General features: G+C 46.6%; 1 protein-coding gene across 1 annotated transcript; it reads left to right on the forward strand.

Moving 5' to 3' along the window:
- Nucleotides 1–1,355: 1,355 nt before the first annotated feature.
- ACTR1B (actin related protein 1B) lies at nucleotides 1,356–21,223 on the forward strand. Its single transcript, XM_032229388.1, has 11 exons — nucleotides 1,356–1,495; nucleotides 6,654–6,718; nucleotides 7,712–7,787; nucleotides 8,630–8,755; nucleotides 10,647–10,771; nucleotides 11,285–11,501; nucleotides 17,538–17,630; nucleotides 18,542–18,716; nucleotides 19,252–19,313; nucleotides 19,798–19,838; nucleotides 20,966–21,223. Exons 1-11 carry the CDS (start codon nucleotides 1,448–1,450, stop codon nucleotides 21,066–21,068), a joined length of 1,131 nt encoding a protein of 376 aa, XP_032085279.1. The 5' UTR covers nucleotides 1,356–1,447; the 3' UTR covers nucleotides 21,069–21,223.
- The last annotated feature ends 36 nt before the right edge of the window (nucleotides 21,224–21,259 follow it).

The raw sequence follows: 21,259 nt of genomic DNA on the forward strand, positions 1-21,259 counted from the left end.
CCCATACCATTTGAGCAACTAAAGGCATATCAATCCTTCCATTCCCCGCCCCCATCCAATCAGAGCTAATGAAGCTTCTTGGATGAGAAACGAAATGTCTTCAAAAAACAAAACAAAACACGAAAGGCCAGTTGCTTCCTGAAAAAGCACGTTTGGGACGACCACAACTTAGATGACTGAGACTCTTCATAGACATCATGGATGGAGGAATCCATGAGCTTCGTGCAGAAATCCAAGGGGTTTGCAAGACAAGCTTGATCATCCAAGTAATGCAACCAGTGAACCCAAAGGGCTTAAGCCCACCTGCCTTCATTAGGGACTCACAACTCACCTGCTGGTTGGGAGTGATGGGAAAGGATGTTGGGGAAGTAATCTTGGGCCTTTGCCACGATTCCTTTCAGTTTCATTGCCTTATTAGGTATTTTCATTAGCATTCCTAACCTAGAAATAAGGAGAAAATGTCTGACAGTGAGAGCAATCAACCCATGGAACAGAAGTTGGCTTCAGAAGTTGTGGGAGCTTCATTACTGAGGGATTTCAAGAAGAGACTGGACTGCCATCTGCCAGAAATGGTGCAGGGTCTCCTGCTCAGGCGGGGGTTGGACTAGATGATCCCTGAGGTCCCTTCCAACTCTGGTATTTTATATTCAATGGAACAGAAGTTGCCTTCAGAAGTTGTGGGAGCTTCATTACTGAGGGATTTCAAGAAGAGACTGGACTGCCATCTGCCAGAAATGGTGCAGGGTCTCCTGCTCAGGTGGGGTTGGACTAGATGATCCCTGAGGTCCCTTCCAACTCTGGTATTTTATATTCAATGGAACAGAAGTTGCCTTTGGAAGTTGTGGGAGCTTCATCCCTGGAGGCTTTCAAGAAGAGACTGGACTGCCATCTGCCAGAAATGGTGTAGTGAGCCCTGCTCGGCGAAGGGGTTGGACTAGATGACCTTCAAGGGTCATAGACCTAGTCTATTAATCTGTTAAATCTCCTCCCTTTCCCCCTCAAGCCTCCATCCCATTCCTTTGCCTGCCGAGTCCACCCCCCCCCCACTTCTTTCATCCGCTGAGGGAAAGCCCAAAGTCTCCCCTACCATAAAAAAATACAGCGCTGTCCCTTTAAGAACGGACCATGACATCATTTACCTCCGCCCTTCTCCCTTTCCGGCGTTTGCTCCATCGAACTTGACACGGAAGGCCCGCCTTCCACGGCCGCGGGAGGAGCCAATCGCCGGCGGGCCGCCGAGCGGACGCCCCGCCCGTCCGCGTGGAGGCCGCTGAGGTGTCGCCGCCGCCGATTGGCTGATACTGCCTGTCGATCTCCTGTTTGCCCAGTGGCGCGTTAGGGTGCGCCGAGGTAGGGTGGTGGTTTCCCGGGGCCCGGCGGCGGAGCTCCAGCGGCTGAGGCGGGCGGGTCCAGAGTCGTCGCTCGGCCAGGCCCAGCGGCCCCGGCCATGGAGTCCTACGATATCATCGCCAACCAGCCCGTCGTCATTGACAACGTAAGCCTGCAGGGCCGCAGAGAAGCTGAAGGGAAAAAGAGCCGCGCCCGGCGGAGCTGCAGCGGCGGCGGCTGAGGAGTAGGATGAGGTGCCGGAGCTGGGTGGGGCCTCGGCCTTGGCCCCCGCCCCGCCTTGCCTCGGATAGCCCTGCCGGATAGGCCGCGGGCGCCTGGCTGGCTTTGGCCTGGAGTGGCTCTGAGGGGAGGAAGCTGGGGGGGGCAACGCTAAGCCAGGATGCGGGACCCCTAAACCTGGTTTGCGGGTCGTGTGGAAAAGGGATGCGGGTGTCAGAAGATGCGGGGCGAGGGAGGAAGGCGGGCAGGCGCCTGGCAGGAGGAGTCCCGCCGCTGTGGAGGCTGGGATTACTCAGCGGAATACTCGGGCAGCCTCGTGCCTGGAATGAAATAGGAGGACTGGATGATGATGTTATTATTATCTTTTTTCATTCAATGTGAGACTCAAGTCAACTGGAAGGTTTAAAAATGGGCCGCGAATGTCATGGACTGATGGTGGATACGGGTCGCTGCCAGCATCCCAGGGATCGACCAAGTATTTTCTTTATTGTTATTGTTGATAATAATAATGATGATAATGATAATTAATAATTAATAATAATAATAATGGATACTGGCAGCAACCCGTATCCACCATCAGTGTCAGTTATTTGTGATACACGTTTGAATGCTCAGTTGACTGTTTCATGTTTAATAAAGTAAATAATAATAAATATTATATTTGCCATGAATATTTGTGATACGTTTTTAATGTTCAGTCGACTGAGTTTCATGTTTAATGAATAAATAATAAATATTATTACGTTTATCAATAATATTTGTGATACATTTTTAAATGTTCAGTTGATACATTTTTAAATGTTCAGTTGACTGAGTTTCACGTTTAATGAATACATAATAATAAATATATTTGACATTAATATTTGTGATACATTTTTAAAGGTTCAGTTGGCTGAGTTTCATGTTTAATGAATAAAAGTTAATAATAATAATAACAACAACAAACAGACAAAATACTGGTGCATAATATACCAGACATCACACTGGTTGAGAAAAATAAGGTTACAATCATAGACGTTGCAATACCAGGTGACAGCAGGGTCGACGAGAAGGAATATAAAAAAATCGCAAAATACCAGGACTTAAAAATCAAAATTCAATGACTATGGCACAAACCAGCAGTGGTAATTCCAGTGGTAATTGGCACACTGGGTGCTATTCCAAAAGCACTGGAATTATATTTAAAACAGTTAAAAATTGACAAAATCACCATCAGTCAAATGCAAAAAGCCGCACTACTTGGATCTGCACGCATATTACGAAAATACGTTACGACGTCCTAAGCCCCTGGGTGGGGCCCGAGTAGTAACCAATGCCAAATCCGGCGATACAACTGGCCGCTGTGATACAATTGTATAATAATAATAATCATCATCCAGATGTTCAAGTTGGGTTTGGCATTTTTGTCTACCTATTGAATCCTTACCTGGGATAGCCAAAAGTGGATGTTTGATAGTATTGTTATTATGGTGGTTGTTATGATTATTAACTTGTATTCATTAAACATGAAACTCAGTCAACTGAACATTTACAAATTATATCACAAATATTATTGACTAGATACATTTTTATTATATTTCATTATTATTATTATATACTTTATTCATTAAACATGGAACTCAGTCAACTGAACATTCAAAAATTCATCACAAATACCATTGACTGGTACTAATGGTTGATACCGGTTGCTGTCAGCATCCTAGGTATCAACCAAGTATCTTCTTAAAGTGTCTATTAATGGTGATGATGATTCATCACATAGTGAACCAGATGTCCAGAATGAGTTTGGCATTTTTGTCTACCTATACAGTATAGGAAATGCAAGAGGGAGAGAAAAAGGCATCTGTGTTGATCATGGTTCCTACCACCTATTTCATTTCATCCATGCATTTTATTTTATTTTTTGACAGCGGTAGTTGCCATTACCCAGTTACTTTCTGGGGTTCCACCTGATAGGACTGTTTCCTGTCCTTAATTTCTTTGGGTTAAGAATATATTCTTATTGTAGTGGCTACTTAAATAATTGCCATGGTTTGTGTTGATTCCTCTATTTTCTTGCGGATGCTTTTTTTGCTCCTTTCCAGGCGAGCCAGAGTACTATTCTATCGAATAGAATAGTATCCTTTATTGGGCTGAGTGTGATTGGACACACAAGAAATTTGTCTTGTATGTCTAAACACATATGACCAAATGAAGTGTTCTTTTCTATATGTAAATCTCTTACTGAGCTTTGATTATGAACCATTCAAAATCCTAGTTTATTAGCATGGTCCATAACATGGTGGTCCTATATGAGGGAAAACCCCAGTTTCACTCCCTACTATTAGATAATGGAGAATGGGTGGGAGGGAAAAGGAAGTTTGTGTAACAATTTGACAGCCAGCATAATAATGTATAGCACTGAGAGGCATGGAAAATAAATACAGGTGGTCCTTGACTTACAACAGTTCATTTAGTGACCATTTGAAGTTTTGTTGTTAGTTGCGAAGTCGTGTCCAATCCATCGCAACCCCATGGACAACGTTCCTTCCTGTCCTCTACCATCCTCTGGAATCCATTAAAGCTCACACCGACTGCTTCGGTGACTCCATCCAGCTACCTCATTCTCTGTCATCCATTCTTCTTTTGCCCTCCATCGTTCCCAGCATGAGGCTCTTCTCCAGGGAGTCCTCATTAGGTGGCCAAAGGATTTGAGTTTCCTCTTCAGGATCTGTCCTTCTAAAGAGGGTTGATCTCCTCTAGGACTCACTGGTTGGATGGCCTTGCAGTCCAAGGGACTCGCAGGAGTCTTTTACAGCACTAGAGTTCAAAGGCCTCCGTTCTTTGGCATTCAGCCTTTCTTATAGTCCAACCTTCACAGCCATCCATTGCAACTAGGAAAACCACAGCCTTGACTATACGTACCTTTGTTGGCAGGGTGATGTCTCTGCTTTTCAGTCTGCTGTCTAGATTTGCCATTGCTTTCCTCCCCAGGAGCAAGCCTCTTTTAATTTCTTGGCTGCAGTCCCCATCTGCGATCATCTTGGAGCCCAGGAAAATAAAATCTGCCATGACCTCCATTTCTTTCCCATCTATTTGGCAGGAATTGAGAGGGCTGGATGTCATGATCTTAAGTTTTCTGAAAGTTGAGTTTCAAGCGAACCTTTGCACTTTCCTTCACCCGCATCAAGAGGCTCTTTAGTTCCTCTTCACTTTCTGCCATTAGAGTGGCATCTTCTGCACATCTGAGGTTGTTGATATTTGTCTCAGCAATCTTAATTCCAATTTTTGCTTCGTCGGTGTTCAAAGTTACAACGGCTAAAAAAAGTGACTAATGACCATTTTTCACACTTATGATCTTTGCAGCATCCCCATGCTCTTGTGACCAAAATTCAGATGCTTGGCAACTGGTTCATACTTATGACCCATTGCAGTGTCGATCATGTGATTACTTTTTGCGACCTTCTGACAAGCATTTAAAGCCAGAATCACTTAACAAGCAAGTTACTAACTTATCAACTGCAAGTGATTCACTTAAGAATTGGGGCAAGAAAGATCATAAAATGGGGCAAAACTCACTTAACACATGTCTCACTTAATCACAGATTTTGTGCTCAGTGTGGTCGTAAGTTGAGTACTATCTGTAACTGGTTTCTCTAGTTGTTATATGTAAGGTAAGTTAGCATTAGTTCCTGTATTGCAAATGAAAACTATGAAGTGTAACTACTGTTTGAAAGGAATGCCTCCGTGTTTTCCTGATCAGTAGCTCAGTTGTTTAACCAATACATTATGCTGACCAATGGCATAAAAACATTAGTTAATGCCGTTATTTAATATAATGTAACTTTAAAATAAGCCTAGGTAAGTACATAAACATAACTTTTTCACATTTTGTTTGTTTCACTTGTAAAAATAAAACATAAGTCATCATCAACCGTGACCCATCAAAACCGCGGTCCACTAAAGCACGCCCGATTAAAGCGCGTACGTGACGTCATCAGCAGCGCGACAAATACGACCGCGGAGAAAAAAGGGCGCTTTAAAAAGCGCTTTTAAAGCAAGCCGATTCACGTAAAGGTAAGGGTTAGGTTTAGGGTTAGGTTAAGGTTTAGGGTTAGGGTTAGGTTTAGGGTTAGGTTAAGGGTTAGCGTTAGGTTTAGCGTTAGGTTAAGGGTTAGGTTTAGGGTTAGGTTAAGGGTTAGGTTTAGGGTTAGGTTTGGGGGGGTTAGGGTAAGGTTTTCGCGTTAATTTTAAGTTTACCGCTCACAGCGTGCTGTTTTCGTCGCGCTGTGATGACGTCACGTACGCGCTTTCGTCGAGCGCGCTTTAGTCTACCGCGGTTTTGTGGTGGAACCATCATCAACATCTTTAATGACCCCATAATCCCTTGCAGGGGGGAGTCTGGGCAACTGAATGGAGCAGGCAGGTTTTTTAATGGCCAGATGCCCTTCCTGATGCCAATGCGGAGTTTTGTTCAGCAGGCTCAAAAGCCCGATTGGGCTTATTATCCAGAGAGGTCTTACTTTCAGGAAAATGTTATTTTTTTAACCTTTATGCTATGTATAAAAAAACTATTGTGTGTTGCATTTATAAAATCAATGAATTGCTACAGAGAAATTTTTTTATTTCAGCATGTAAACAAAAACATTTTGAACACTGGGAAAAAAAAGATTACTTGAAAACCTCAATAAAATGAGGTCGCACATTGGTGGTTGTGATGCATATTTTGAGACACATGGAGCTGCAGCAGAGGGATGAAAGACATGTGGCTCCAGAGACCCTGGTTTAAACAATATAACGAGGATTATTTAAATTTGATAAATGTGAGAGAGATTACTAATATTGTTACTGTGAATTGGGTTAATATGAACCAACTCAGTTCACACGCAATATGGAAGTATATTTATATTTACACGCGCGCGCACACACAGTATATATAATAAAAATCTAAAAAGTGATATCTACAAAAAGGAACGAGAAAACCTCAGTGCCAGCTTCATTATGCCACCAAGCGACGTGTGGCAAATTTTTCTCTGCTACCCAGTGTGTTTTCAACCAAAATGTTTTCGTCGCTGTTGATGAGTGGGCTTTTTTTTCCCACACAGGGTTCAGGAGTAGTTAAAGCTGGTTTTGCTGGAGATCAGATTCCGAAGTACTGCTTCCCAAACTAGTGAGTATCACTCCAAAACTCCTCGTCTCGTAAGTTGTTAAGTGTAGAAAGTTGGGAGCAAGAGGGGAGCTGGGTGAGGTTAAGGTTGATGAACAATTCTAAAGGGTCCTCCGGTATAATAATATATGGGAATTACCTTTGGAAACGGGGCAAAAAGACATAGGCTAAAGGAACAGCTTGGTCTGACCGAGACTTCCCAAGAGCCTGAAGCAAACTCCTGGTCCTGACCACTTTTATTAATTTACTATGAATTCTGCTCATTCACATCGAGCAAAGTCTTTCGAGGGAGGATTTACAGTCACAGACCTTCTCTGGCTTGGAGAGCTGCCAACATCTGCAAAACTTGGCAAGGAGTCTTGGAGAATCACAAATCAATTAAGCGCACTAATTGTCTCCTGTAAACTCCACTCCCCTTTTGCTCCTCTTATATGTTCTCTGAGAGGGCCATACATTGTCCACCTGTGGCCTTACTCCCAAGTTTACTCCTGTTCTTTAGCTGTTCGCTTCATCTGGCAACTCTGTGCATGCGCACACTGGGAACAGGCTCCAGCTGTTTGTCTGCCTCATTGCTGTCTGACTCTGAAGGCAGCTGATAACTGGCATACGGCCCTGGCCCCATCTCTGCCTCCGACACAGAGCCCTCATCAGTACCTTCCCCAGACTCCAGGACTGGCCCATGTTCCTCCCCAACCTCCTCACTGTCCGAATCTTCTGCCATCTCTGCTGGCCGCTGGCTGGCCACAACACAGCTAAATAAAAGGCAGCTGGGCCCACAACAGGAATGCGGGTGGAGCAAGAACCTTTCCTAGTTTTTTGCACTGTAAAGGAGATACCGGGAAAATCGTCCTTTTAGATTTGCAAGATTCTGTTAATGTAATCTTACAGTGAAGTTGAATTAGGTCATCTAATTGTGCTTTCGGTCTGGCTTGTCTGCCTTGTAAGGTTGACACAAGTTCATGTGCAAGAGTGATGAATCACTCTCTTTCTTGCTAGTGTGGGCCGCCCGAAGCATGTTCGCGTTATGGCTGGAGCACTCGAAGGAGATCTCTTCATTGGACCGAAAGCAGAGGTAAAATCCCACCCACAGCATCTCTGGGATACCCACTCCAGTACCAAAGATGGTACAGACCCAGAAGGGCCCCAACACCCAGATCCACTCAGTCTTGCCAGGCTTCATTTGAACCCTGTTCCCCACCTAAAATGCTAATTGACTTGATTTTTCTCTGTATTAATTAAGAGTTTTGCTTATAGCAATAGCACTTAGACTTATATACCACTTTATATTGCATTACAGCCCTCTCTAAGTGGTTTACAGAGTCAGCCTCTTGCCCCCAACAATCTGGGTCCTCATTTTACCTACTTGGAGGGATGGAAGGCTGAGTCAACCTTGAGTCCTGTCAGGATCAAAGACCAGACTCTGGTCAGAGTTAGCCTGCAATACTGCATTTTTATCACTATGCCACCATGGCACTGTCCTGCCACATAATGTTTTACAACCCTCTCTAAGTGGTTTACAGAGTCAGCCTCTTGCCCCCAACAATCTGGGTCCTCATTTTACCCACCTTAGATGGATGGAAGGCTGAGTCAACCTGTCAGGATCAAACCTCTGGCAGTGGGCAAATCCAGCCTGCAATACTAACCACTGCACCACCCATGGCTCTTATACTACAGAAAGCAGCTGGACAATGATTTATTCAACTCTAATATCCAAAAAGAGCATATACATTTTACACTCTGCCTTTTAGAGATGTTTGGTGTGCTTTGCAATAGGCCACCTTTGAACTTTTCTGTTGCATCCATGTAGACAGAGGTTATATATTTTGGTCATTATCTGTTCTCACCTAAGAGAAGTCATCTTCTGGCTGCTGGGTGCCATCCTCTGTAGCAGAATAATTTCTATTTCTTCTGTAGGAACACCGAGGATTGTTATCCATCCGGTACCCCATGGAGCATGGCATTGTCCGGGACTGGAACGACATGGAGAGAATCTGGCAGTACGTTTATTCCAAAGACCAGTTGCAGACATTTTCAGAAGAGGTAAAATACATCGTTCATGAGTTCAGGTGGAGAGATGCAACCTTCTGTATTTGTTTTTAAATTTCAGTATTTTTAGAAATGATGACGTGGGCTAGGTATCAACTCTCAAAAAGACTCTTGCCGAGGCCATAATTTTCTCTGCTTCATTTCTTAGTTGCCACCCTTATACGGGGAAGTGGGATGGGGGTGGGGGTGGTAACAACACTTATAGAATGTAGAATGTTTTCCTAATAACAGCAATAAGTCTCCTGAGAATCAAAGTCTTCAACATGTCCTAGCAATGGCAGGAAGAAGCTCATCACCTGCTTGACTGGCTGACATGAACTGTGACCCAAGGGGGGTGGCCAGTATCTATCAGTGAATTATTCCAAAGCAGGGGAATTATTCAGAGATGGCTTAACATTTGAACGTGCCAATTTGATGTACCCAATAAACAGGATCTTTGAGAAAGCAACAGTCTCAGAGTCTTGAACTAGTTGGGAGAATTCCTCAGAATCATGGCCAATATCTCTTGCCATTTGTAAAATCTGTATTCTAGGTGTTTTTTTCTTTCTGTGCTTATTAGGACTTTTTGAATTTCTAGCATAATTCTTTGCAAAGTTATTTCCTCCTCTTCTTCATATTGCGCCATTTTTCCAGGTTGTAAACACTGCCACTAGGACATCCAAGACTTTTTGCTAGGTTTCAAATAAATTCAGTGTAATCTTTCAAGTCAGGGCTTTCTCTTTACTTCAAAAGAGCACCTGTATAAACAAGACGTGATTTTCTCTATCCCTTTCGGTAAGCAAAGCCAATGGCCTTGAAATAGTAGATGTAACCAAGCCTCCAGCCTCTAGATGGCAGTGTTACTTCTTTTTCCTCTGTTTTTAGCGCTCTCTTTAAGCTCCGAATTTGAGAAAGGGAAAAAAAATGTTTAAAATGCTTAGCAATTCCGATCCAGCCGAGCATTCAGAAGGAAGAGATTCTTAGTCCACAAATACAAATAATGGAGAAAAATAGAGGAAGAAGGGGGGGGGGGAGACCAGTTCAATTTAAAAGTAAGATGCATTAATAAAAATTCCTCCATAAAAAAAGAAACAAAATTAAAGAAAAAAGGATAACACAATAGTTATAATTCAGGATAATTCGCTGCTTACTCTCTTCTGTCTTCAACTTTAACTTTACTCTAAGTTTTTTGGGTGTTCTCTCTAATAGTAAAATTTATCTCACCAGTTTCGACACTCTCTCTCTCCTGCTCTGCTTCCATTTCAGGGGTCTGTCCCAACCTTATGCAGCTTGAAATGGCTGCTTCTCTTGTAGCCGGCAAAAAGAGCTTTCTCCTGGTTCGATCAGGGACTTTACGATGACCCTGAGATCAGTAGGATATGCTCTTCTCTATCACCATCTCTACAGAATGATTTAGGTCCAAAAGGACCGTCCAGGCACAGAGATATCAACAGTAATCCTGGAGCTCCAAGATTGCAGGTTGTGTTGTCAGCTCTGCCTCCCAGTGAGTCCTTCCTTCTCATTAGGTGGCCAAAGGATTTGAGTTTCCTCTTCAGGATCTGACCTTCTAAAGAGCAGTGAGGATTGATCTCCTCCAGGACTGACCGGTTAGATGGCCTTGTAATCCAAGGGACTCGCAGGAGTCTTCTCTAGCACCCTCGTTCAAAGGCCTCCATTCTTTGGCGCTCAGCCTTCCTTATGGTCCAACTTTCACAGCCATCCATTGCAACTGGGAAAACCATCGCCTTGACTATATGCACTTTTGTTGGCAACTGCAATTTTAGTGGCTTCTTACTGGATTGGGGGCCCTTTTGAGAGCCTGGGTGGTATGTCTGATGGGAAAAGGGATTTGTAAACATTCCATCGGTTTTGTGACATTGAAGTGGACCCTCTGTTTTCCTTCCAGCATCCTGTTCTCTTGACAGAAGCCCCCCTAAACCCTAGCAAAAACCGGGAAAAGGCTGCTGAAGTTTTCTTTGAGACTTTCAACGTCCCTGCTCTCTTCATCTCCATGCAAGCTGTCCTCAGTCTGTAAGTGTCTGTGTAAGCAATTGTGGGCCATAAAAGTCATGCAGAACATACAAAGTCAACCATAACTGAAGCCCAGAGGTGGTAAGTCACTTCCCATCCAGCCAACCTCCACTTCCAGCATTTGGAAACTTACAGACTGAGGTACCAAAGATACACCTGGCCTTTCTTGGTTTCTTTTCCTTGAAAACATTTCGCTTCTCGTCCCAGAAGCTTCTTGGATGAGAAGCGAAGTATTTTCAAGGAAAACACCAAGAAAGTCCAGTTGCCTTTTGAAAAAGCAGTACGTCAGTCTGTACGTTTCCAATTGCTGGAAGTGGAAGTAGGCTGGATGAGAAGTGACTTACCACCTCTTGGAGCACTACCTGTGTTGCAGATGCATTCTTTTAGGAATTGTCTCATGATGTGAAGGAATAACCAATGCTGAAAAGAAATTTCAGTCAGGCCCAGACCTTGGTCCACTTGGTTCCTTAGCCGAATGGACTGACTACCCCATCTCCCTCTGCCTTCTTCCAGTTATGCCACAGGCCGCACCACGGGAGTCGTGCTCGATGCTGGCGACGGCGTGACACACGCAGTGCCCATCTACGAGGGCTTTGCCATGCCTCACTCCATTATGCGGGTCGACATTGCTGGGCGGGATGTATCCCGCTACCTCCGCTTGCTGCTACGGAAAGAGGGCTATGACTTCCACACCTCGGCCGAGTTTGAAGTGGTCAAGACAATAAAAGAGGTAAGGTCCAGCGAGAGTCTGTAGAGATTCTCCATCATCCAAGTTGTGCTTGTCCCAAAGGTGGTTTTTTCAAGAGGCAACTGGACTTTCTGGTTTTTCTTTTGAAGATGTTTCGCTTCTCATCCAAAAAGCTTCTTCAGCTCTGACTAGGATGGTGGGGAATGGAAGGATTGATACTCCTTGCAGACAGCTGGTCATTTACATCCTTTTAGAGCAGTGTTTCTCAACCTTGGCAGCTTGAAGATGGGTGAATTTCAACTACCAGAATCCCCCTGCCAGGCTACTGGTGGGAGAATTCTGGGAGTTGAAGTCCACTGATCTTCAAGGTGCCGAGGTTGAGAAACACTGTTTTAGAGGGTGTTTGAGGCCACTTGGAGGTTTATCTGTGTCCTTGGGGTCACCTGAGTAGTGCAAATGGTTCTTGTACAAGGAACGAGGAACCCCCCCCCCCAAAAAAAAAACTACCACCGGCCCCAGCCGCCTCGGACTCGCGCTGAGCACCTTCCCTGCGGGGTTCGGACGAAAGTCCTTCCCTGCGGAGCTTGGACGAGGGCCCGGTTTCAGGCCAGGCTGCGGGAAACAGCAGAGGAGAGCCCCATGCCGGAGCTGGAGACTCAGAGGACACCGACAAGACCGTTCGGAACCACTGATTGGGACTTCCAATTTTTTACCGTTCCTAATTTTTTTTAATTACCATTGATTTAGGAACAGCATTTTTTAGCTGGTTTGTTGGATGTATGAGTGTATGAATGTGAGAGAAAATGTGCCCACTTTTAATTTAATTATTGTATTATTGTATTTTAATAATTATTGTGGGGTGTGCCTGGAGAGAGTGTTTGATTGGTGAGTATGATAGGACCGGGAGTGCGACCTGGAGTCCCCTCCACTGAGTGCAGAAGCAGAAGTGGATGGGGGCCCAGACTCGCCTCCCGTCCTGGAGTGAATGGTATGCGTGGCCTGCCGGGAAGAATGGGGGCCATGGGGAGGGGGGGTCTACGGGGGTGGGGGGATGTCAGAGCATTTCGGTTCAACTGGGAGGGGCAGATATGACTGGAGCTGTAGGGCTAGACATTACCGGGGAAGAAGAACTCGCTATATTACAGCGATTCCTTGTTCCGGCCCCTCAGGCTCAACTCAAGGACCTGGTGGCAGAGGAGTTCAGGGCCCTGGTCTCAGGTTGTTGCTGCTAAATGCCAGATCGGTTGTGAACAAAGCTCCCTCGTCCGGGATTTAATATTAGACGAGGGGGCAGACCTGGCATGTATAACCGAAACCTGGCTGGGCCAAGAGAGAGGAGTCTCCCTCTTAGAAATGTGCCCAGATGGGTTCCAGGTGCTCCACCAACCGCGACAGCAGTGAAGGGGTGGGGTAGTGGCAGTTATTATCCGAAGGTCGTTAGCTCCTCGCAGGATCCCTGCCCCAGAGATTGTGGGGTGTCTCTTCTCTTGAAGTTGGACCTAGAGGTTCAATTGGGCTTGCTGTTGACGTACCTACCTCCCAGCTGCGTCATGACAGCCCTGCCTGTGCTGCTAGAGGCAGTAGCCGGGTTGGCGGTGGAGTTCCCCAGACTAATGGTACTGGGGGACTTTAATCTGCCGTCTCTTGGTGAACACTCAGATGGGGCACAGAAGTTCATGGCTTCCATGACAACCATGGATTTGACCCAGGTAGTTCAGGGTCCAACTCATAAAGCGGGACACACGCTTGACCTTGTATTTCTCTCGGGGCAGTGGAGACGTGATCTCGAGTTAAGGGGAATAGAGACCTCGCCTTTGTCATGGTCAGATCACTCCTTGCTGAGGCTTGACTTCAGGACGCTACTCCCCCATTGCAGGGAGGTGGAGCCGACTAAGTGGTTCCACCCCAGGCGCCTGATGGACCCGGAGGGATTTCAGAGGGAGCTTGGAGAGATACCTGACTCCCTTGTCCGCAATCCGTCCGAGTCTTTGGTCGCTGCCTGGAACGTTGTGGCGGCTGAAGCGTTGGATCGGATTGCGCCTTTGAGGCCTCTCCGCGGCAGTGGATCCAGGAAGCCACCTTGGTTTACCGAGGAACTCCAGGAGATGAAGCACCAAAAGAGATGCCTAGAGCGACGCTGGAGGGCCAGTAACTCTGAATCCGACCGAACACTACTAAGAACATTTATTAGGACTTATTTAGTGGCGATACAGGCGGCAAAATGTGCCCATTTTTCCGCTCTTATTGTGTCCGTGGAATCTCGCCCAGCCGCCCTGTTTAGGGTGAGCCGCTTCCTCCTGAAAGGTGAGGAGGCCAGGGAACCCCTGCAGGGAAGAGCTGAGAAGTTCGTTTAGTTTCTGTCGGATAAAATCACTCAGATTCGGACAGACCTGGACTCCGCTTGGGCAATACCAGCTGAGATGCCGAGGGTTAGTCTTAATTGGATTTTCTGGGATGAGTTCGAATTTGTCACCCCTGAGGAAGTGGACAAGGCCATGGGAGTGATGAGTGGCTCCACCTGTTTATTGGACCCGTGCCCCTCCTGGCTGGTTTCGACCAGCAGAGAGGTGACACGAGGCTGGCTCCAGATGATTACTAATGCATCTTTGCAGGAGGGGTCTTTCCCGCAACCTTTGAAGGAGGCAGTGGTAAGACCCCTCCTCAAGAAGCCTTCCCTGGACACAGCTATTTTTGAAAAACTATCGCCCTGTCTCCAACCTCCCTTTTTTAGGGAAGGTTGTTGAGAAGGTGGTGGCGCTTCAACTCCGACGGATCTTGAATGAAACGGATTATCTAGACTCCTTTCAATCCGGTTTCAGGCCTGGGTACAGCACGGAAACCGCTTTGGCACCATGACCAATGATCTCTGGCGGGCCAGGGATAGAGGACATTCCTCTATCCTGGTGCTTCTTGACCTCTCAGCGGCCTTCGATACCATCGACCATGGTATCCTTCTGCGACGCCTAGGGGAGGTGGGAGTGAGAGGCACCGTTTTACTGTGGTTCTCCTCTTACCTCTCTGACAGGTCGCAGTCGGTGTTGGTTGGGGGGCAAAGGTTGATCCCTAGGCCCCTCAAATGTGGTATGCCACAGGGTTCGGTCTTGTCCCCCCTCCTATTTAACATCTACATGAAGCCGCTGGGTGAGATCATGCGACAGCATGGGGTAAAGTACCATCAATACGCAGACGATACTCAACTGTATCTTTCTGCCCCGTGCCAGGTCAGTGTAGCAGCGGACGTGATGTGCCGATGCCTGGAAGCTGTTAGGATCTGGATGGGGGTGAAAAAACTTGTGCTCAGTCCCGATAAGACTGAGTGGCTTTGGATGCTGCCCCCGAAGGATAGCTTAGACAGTCCATCCTTAACCCTGGGTGGTGAAAATTTATGCCTCTCAGAGAGTGTCCACAATTTGGGGGTCCTCCTGGATTCGCAGCTGAAACTGGAGCATCATCTTTCGGCTGTGACCAAGGGGGGCTTTGCCCAGGTTCGTCTGGTGCACCAATTGCGGCCCTATTTGGATCAGGAGGCACTTCAAACGGTTACTCACGCCCTTGTCACCTCAAGACTGGATTATTGCAATGCGCTCTACATGGGGCTACCCTTGAAAAGCGTTTGGAGACTGCAGTTAGTCCAGAATGCGGCTATGCGAGCGATATTAGGTGCACCGAGGTACACCCACGTTACACCTGTCCTCCGCGAGCTGCACTGGCTACCAATTGGGCTCTGGACGCAATTCAAGGTGTTGTTTTTCACCTTTAAAGCCCTACATGACTTAGGGCCAGAGTACCTTCAAGACCGCCTACTGCCACATACCTCCCAGCGGCCAGTAAGATCCCACAGATTGGGCCTCCTTCAGATGCTGTCAGCCAGACAGTGTCAGCTGGCGGGCCCCCGGAGGAGAGCCTTCTCTGTGGCTGCTCCGACTCTTTGGAATCAGCTACCCCCAGAGATCCGGACCATACCCACTCTCATGGCCTTCAGGAAAGCTGTAAAATCCTGGCTGTTCCGGCAGGCCTGGGGCTGTTGACCTCACTGTTGAAGTCCAGCCCCGATTAGAATGAATGTATGTCGTGTTGCTATTTTAAACCGTTTTCTTTTGTTATGTGTTCGTTATGTGTCTTTTTTTCTCTTTATTTTTATAAGCCGCCCGGAGTCCTTCGGGATTGGGCGGCATATAAATGTGGTTAATTAAATTAAATTAAATTAATTGTAGCCTGCATTTTTTTTCCCCTCTGAAAATCCATTCCTCCTCCCACACCATTCCAAGGGTCTTCATCCCAAATTGTATAGTTAAAAGTCTATGGAGATTCTCAGGCATCCAGGCCCTGGTTATCCCAAAGGTGCTTTTTTCAGGAGGCAACCGGACTTCCTTGTTTTTTCTTTAAAGACGTTTTGCTTCTCATCCAAGAAGCTTATTCAGCTCTGACAGTCTAGTGGGGAATGGAAGGATTTAGGGGGAAGGGGATATATGTGGATTTATGGGGGGCTCTTTGCCCTCACTGCAGTTGGGACAGGGGTTCCCTGGTGTGCTGATAAGTGTTGAGCATCTCACAGAAGGGAAGCTTCAGCTGGAGATGGTATTAAACTGGCGACCGCGGTTTCCAATTTGTCTTGGAAACCGCTGTTCAGCAAGCGGCTCCTTTGAAGTGTCCATCAGAGGCTGAAGAAGGCAGAAGCTGCTTCTGACTTTCAAAGCGGCTGCCTTCAGCGAGCGGAACGCCTGCCACGGGAGCTTCAAAGAGCTCCTTGCCGGTGAAATCGCTTTGCTACGTCGTGTGGAGAGGAACACAAACAGCCCTGTTGATTTAAGTAGTGGGGCTTCTTCAGCAATCAGCATGTAGTGTCCCCGAAATAAGATAAAATACATAAAAAGCACAACTGGGAAGATCAGAGCCACACTGTTTAACACAGTTGGAAAGGACCTTGGCGGTCATCTAGTCCAATCCCCTGTCCAAGCAGGAGACCCTACACCATTTCTGACAGATGGCAGTCCAGGCTCTTCTTGGAAGCTTCCAGGGAAAAAGCTCCCACAACTTCCGAAGGCAACTTCTGTTCCATGGGTTGTTTGCCTTCACTGTCAGAAAATTCCTCCTTATTTTTAGATTGAATCTCTCCTTGATCCGTTTTCATTCATTCCTTCTTTGGCCTTCAGGGGTTTAAGAAATTAGCTTGACTCCTTCCTCTCTGTGTCAGCCCCTCAATTATTGGAAGACTGCTATCCTGTCACCCCTGGACTAGCCATGCCCAGTTCCTGCAACTGTTTTTCATATGTTTTAGTCTCCAGTCCCCTTTGGACTAGATGAAGTCATCTAGTCCAACCCCTTGCTCAAGCAGGTGACCCTACACCATTTCTGACAGATGGCAGTCCAGTCTCTTCTTGAAAGCCTCCAAGGATGAAGCTCCCACAACTTCTGTTCCATGGGTTGATTGTTCTCACTGTCAGAAAATTCCTCATTTCTAGGTTGAATCTCTCCTTGATTAGCGCATAGAAGTACATAGAATAACAGAGTTGGCAGGGACCTTGGAGGTCATCTAGTCCACCACCACCACCCCCCCAAGCAGGAGATCCTACAGCATTTCTGACAGATGGCAATTGAGTCTCTTCTTAGAAGCCTCCAGGGATGAAACCCCCACAACTTCCGAAGGAAACTTCTGTTCCGTTGGTTGATTGTTTTCATGGTCAGAAAATTTCTCTTTATTTCCAGATTGAATCTCTCCTTGGTCAGTTTCCATCCATTGTTCCTTGTCTGGCCTTTGGGTGCCTTGGAGAATAGCTTGACACCCTCCTCTCTGTAGTAGCCCCCCAAATATTGGAAGATGCTCTTCTGTCTCCCCTGGCCCTTCTCTTCACTAGACCAGCCATGCCAAGTTCAGTTTAAAAATGAACATGCAGATGAGCACCCCCAGCAGACTTTTGGTATGAGATGGTTGATGGTCTTGCCCGATGCCATGGTCAAGTGAAGGAGGAGAGGCTTAACTGACCTCTTGCCTCACCACGAGAACCTAGAAGGAGCTTCTCTCTCTGGTGGCTTCCGGAACCAATTCAGGAGCTTCACCTACTTCCTTCCTCCCTACAGAGAGCTTGCTACCTGTCCATCAACCCTCAGAAGGATGAAGCCCTTGAGACAGAGAAGGTGCAGTACACACTGCCTGACGGAAGCACTTTAGATGTAAGTTCCTGAACTAAATGATGTGCGTTGCTCCTGGGATGTGAAACTTCCTGTTTCGATGTGCAAGAGAAGCATGATGATGATTTTTTTTTTTAAAAAAAGGCTTTATGTTGTGTTCCGCCGGTTGTCTGCAGAGCTGACAGCAGAGTCAGACAGTGAGGAGGTTGGGGAGGAACATGGGCTAGTCCTGGAGTCTGGGGAAGGCTCGGACGAGGGCTCTGCGTTGGAGGCAGAGAGGGGGCCAAGGCCATCTGGTAGTTATTTGCTTCCTGCGGAGTCTGACATCAGCGAGGCAGAAGAACAATGGGATCCTGTTCCCAGTGTGCGCATGCGCAGAGCTGCCAGAAGGCAAGAACAATTAAGAAAACAGGGTCAACTTGAGAGTAAGGCTTGGAGATGATTGGCCCCTCCGATAAGACATAAAAGAGGAGCAAACGGGACGTGAACTTTTGCAGGAAGCAATTAGTTCATCTGGTCAGTTCAAGTTCTGAAAAGTTCTGTTTGACTCTGTGCTACATTTGGCCTTGCTCTGCATTTGGCAGTTAGGTCTCTGGCAGCATTCCAAGGGAGATAAGGTGGGTGTTTATCAACGTTTCCCTGAAAGACTGTGGCAATTCGAGCAGACATCTGTCGGAATCTTCACAGACTGTTTGTGAAGCCTTGCATACTGTTAATGACCATAATTCACAGCCCTCTAAATAAAAGAGGGCTTGGGGGGGGGACTAAGATTGTGATTTATGCTTCCTCAGGAAGCCTGGGTCAGAACACTTTTATGAGTTCCTATCAGAGACTGGTTAATTCAGCCATATTTGGTAAGGGTGGGCGGGTGTTTGAATCTTCTGCCAGCTTATGAATGTTGTAGCCAAGCAGTCCTGCTGAAGCAGAGTTGACCCTTGTGGCTTTTGGGACAGGTTGGCCCATCCCGATTCCGAGCTCCTGAGCTGCTTTTCCAACCGGACCTAATAGGAGACGAGAGCGAAGGGATCCACGAAGTGTTGGTGTTCGCCATTCAGAAATCGGACATGGACCTGAGGCGGACGCTGTTTGGGAACATTGTCCTGTCTGGAGGGTCTACGCTCTTCAAAGGTACTCAGTGGACATAGAGGAGGAGGTACCTTCCGCTTGTAACAAATAATAGGTAACAGAACCACAGAGTTGGAAGGTACTTTAGAGGTCCTCTAGTCCAACCCTTGCTCACGCAGGCCACCCTATACCATACCAGGTGAATGGCTGTCCAGTCTCTTCTTAAAAACCTCCAGTGATGGAGCACCCATAACTTCTGTATAAAAGAGTTTAGTTCTGCAATTCCCCCAAAAATGGCTGGGAAGGAGATGTGTCATTTTCACGTCTTTCCCAGACAAGGTTCAAGAGAGCAGAAATATTTGTTCTAGCCTGCTGGCGGCCAGCGGAGTTGGCAGCAGATTCGGACAGTGAGGTGGTTGGAGAGGAAGATGGGCCAGTCCTGGAGTCTGGGGAAGGCTCTGATGAGGGCTCTGTGTCGGAAGCAGAGAAAGGGCCAGGTTGAATCTCTCCTTGTTCAGTATCCATCCATTATTCATTTCCCTTCCATTCATGCCAATGTTAATGCCAGAGTGTTCATCTTGCCTTCTCAACTCTTAAGGTTTCGGGGACCGACTGCTCAACGAAGTGAAGAAACTTGCTCCGAAGGATGTCAAGATCAAGGTAAATCGATGGAAAAAAGGCTACCTTCTAGCTCTAATTCCATTCACGTGGGTAAACACACCCTTTTTTAAAAAATGAAAGAAAGATGAATTTTGAAATCCCTATGACTATGAAATACTTTTTAAAAAAAAATATGGCAGTTTCCCCAGGGACTGTTCCCTTTCCTCCCTCCTGAAATATTTACCTAAAAAGTATAGCCAAACACTGCTATCATGTCTCCACTAGTCCTTCTTTTCATCATTCTAGCAAGGCCCAGTTCCTGCAACCGTTCCTCATGTTTCAGCCTCCAGTCCGCTAATCCTCTTTGTTGCTCTTCTCTGCACTCTTTGTAGAGTCTCCACATCTTTTCTACATCGTGGCAATAAAATCTGAATGCCGTGTTCCAAGTGTGGCCTTACCAAAGCCTTATAAAGTGATATTAATCCTTTACGTGATCTTGATTCTCTCCCTCTGTCTAAGCATGCTTCTGTGTTCTTCTTTCCAGATTTCCGCTCCTCAGGAGAGATTATACTCAACGTGGATTGGGTAAGAATGTGCCCCTTCCTCCCCCTAGGCCCGTGATCGCAAACCTATGGCACGCATGCCAAAGGAGGCACGCATAGCCCTCTCTGCTGGCATGCACGCTGATGCCCCAGGTCAGATCTGCATGGCGTTTCTTTCGTGAGCTTCTGTTTCCCTGCAAACGATGAAATGGAAGCGCACGAAAGAAAAAAATCTTACCTCTTGCCCTGCTGCGGGTGTTGGCATGCCTGCCACCCATCCACCAAGTAACCTCGGGTCTCTGATGCGCATGTATTCATACCTGTACATGCATGTGTTTGTGCATGCCTGTGTGCATGTCCGCGCCTGTGCACATTCATGCGCGGGTACACCTTTCAGTTTGGGCAGGCGTTCATGCGTAGTTTGGACACTCGGTGTCTAAAAGGTTTGCCATCATTGCCCTAGGCGGTTTCCACCAGGAGCCCCAGTATAGTAGCCATGTTTTATAATGACTTAGCTTTCCTGCACAGGAATGTGGTTTATTTGATTTTTCATTTAGTGCCCTTTGCAAATTCGGCCGTTGTGCTTAATTAGTCAGCAAACCACGTTCATGGTTCAGTTTGTGAATCCTATCTTCTAGACAAACCACGGTCGGATGAGTTCACACAACACCTTAAATCAGAGACTCTCAAATCGGGGAAGAGGAATAAACTGGATTGGGGTTGTAAAGACTTGACCACTAGAAGAATGCAGTTTGGGTTGTCCTCAAGTTAAGCCAAGACCTTTTACTTTTTGTTGTCATTGCCAAACCTAAGATTGCTGTCAGAATTGGCTCTCATTGGGCCTGGAGGAGCTGACAGCAGAATCTGAATTTTGAATTTTTGTAAGGAGCAGATATTGATTCAAAATAAATGTAGAGCGAGAGAGGAGAGTGGCTGTCCCAAAAACAAAACCTAATTTTAGTAAATTTAAAAACAAACAAACAAGCTCCTCCTTCCTGCTAAGAAATAAACTTAGCATTTGGGTCGGCCTTTTATTCATATCATGGCTGAGGAATTCTAGGAGTTGAAGTGCACAAGTCTTAAAGTTGCCACGGTTGGAGACCGCTGACCTATCTTATTTGACCAAGACAATGGGCCGGCTCCATGACCCTCCTCTGTCTTCTCTCCCAGGGGCTCCATCCTGGCCTCGCTGGACACCTTCAAGAAGATGTGGGTCTCCAAGAAGGAATACGAGGAGGACGGCTCCAGGGCCATTCATCGAAAGACTTTCTAGGGCAGGGAGGGGTGGCAGCAGGAGGAAGCCACAGCTGGGGTCGTCTCTCTTCCCTCGTGATCCTTTCTTGTCCAGGGCTGCTTCCTTCCCTTTTTCTTTCTTTCCTTCCTTCCCCTTTTCTTTCCTTCCTTCCCTTTTCTTTCTTTCCCCTTTCTTTTTTCCTTCCTTCCTCCTTTCACTTTCTTTCCTCC

Source organism: Thamnophis elegans, chromosome 13 (genome assembly GCF_009769535.1).
Source record: "Thamnophis elegans isolate rThaEle1 chromosome 13, rThaEle1.pri, whole genome shotgun sequence".
NCBI classification, from domain to species: Eukaryota; Metazoa; Chordata; class Lepidosauria; order Squamata; family Colubridae; genus Thamnophis; species Thamnophis elegans.

Excerpts from the sequence above, each read along its gene's own strand:
- ACTR1B (XM_032229388.1), top strand. The coding sequence starts at position 1,448 with ATGGAGTCCTACGATATCATCGCCAACCAGCCCGTCGTCATTGACAAC. Across the intron at positions 7,788-8,629 it reads TCATTGGACCGAAAGCAGAG|GAACACCGAGGATTGTTATC; the intron begins GTAAAATCCCAC and ends TTTCTTCTGTAG. Across the intron at positions 8,756-10,646 it reads TGCAGACATTTTCAGAAGAG|CATCCTGTTCTCTTGACAGA; the intron begins GTAAAATACATC and ends TTTTCCTTCCAG.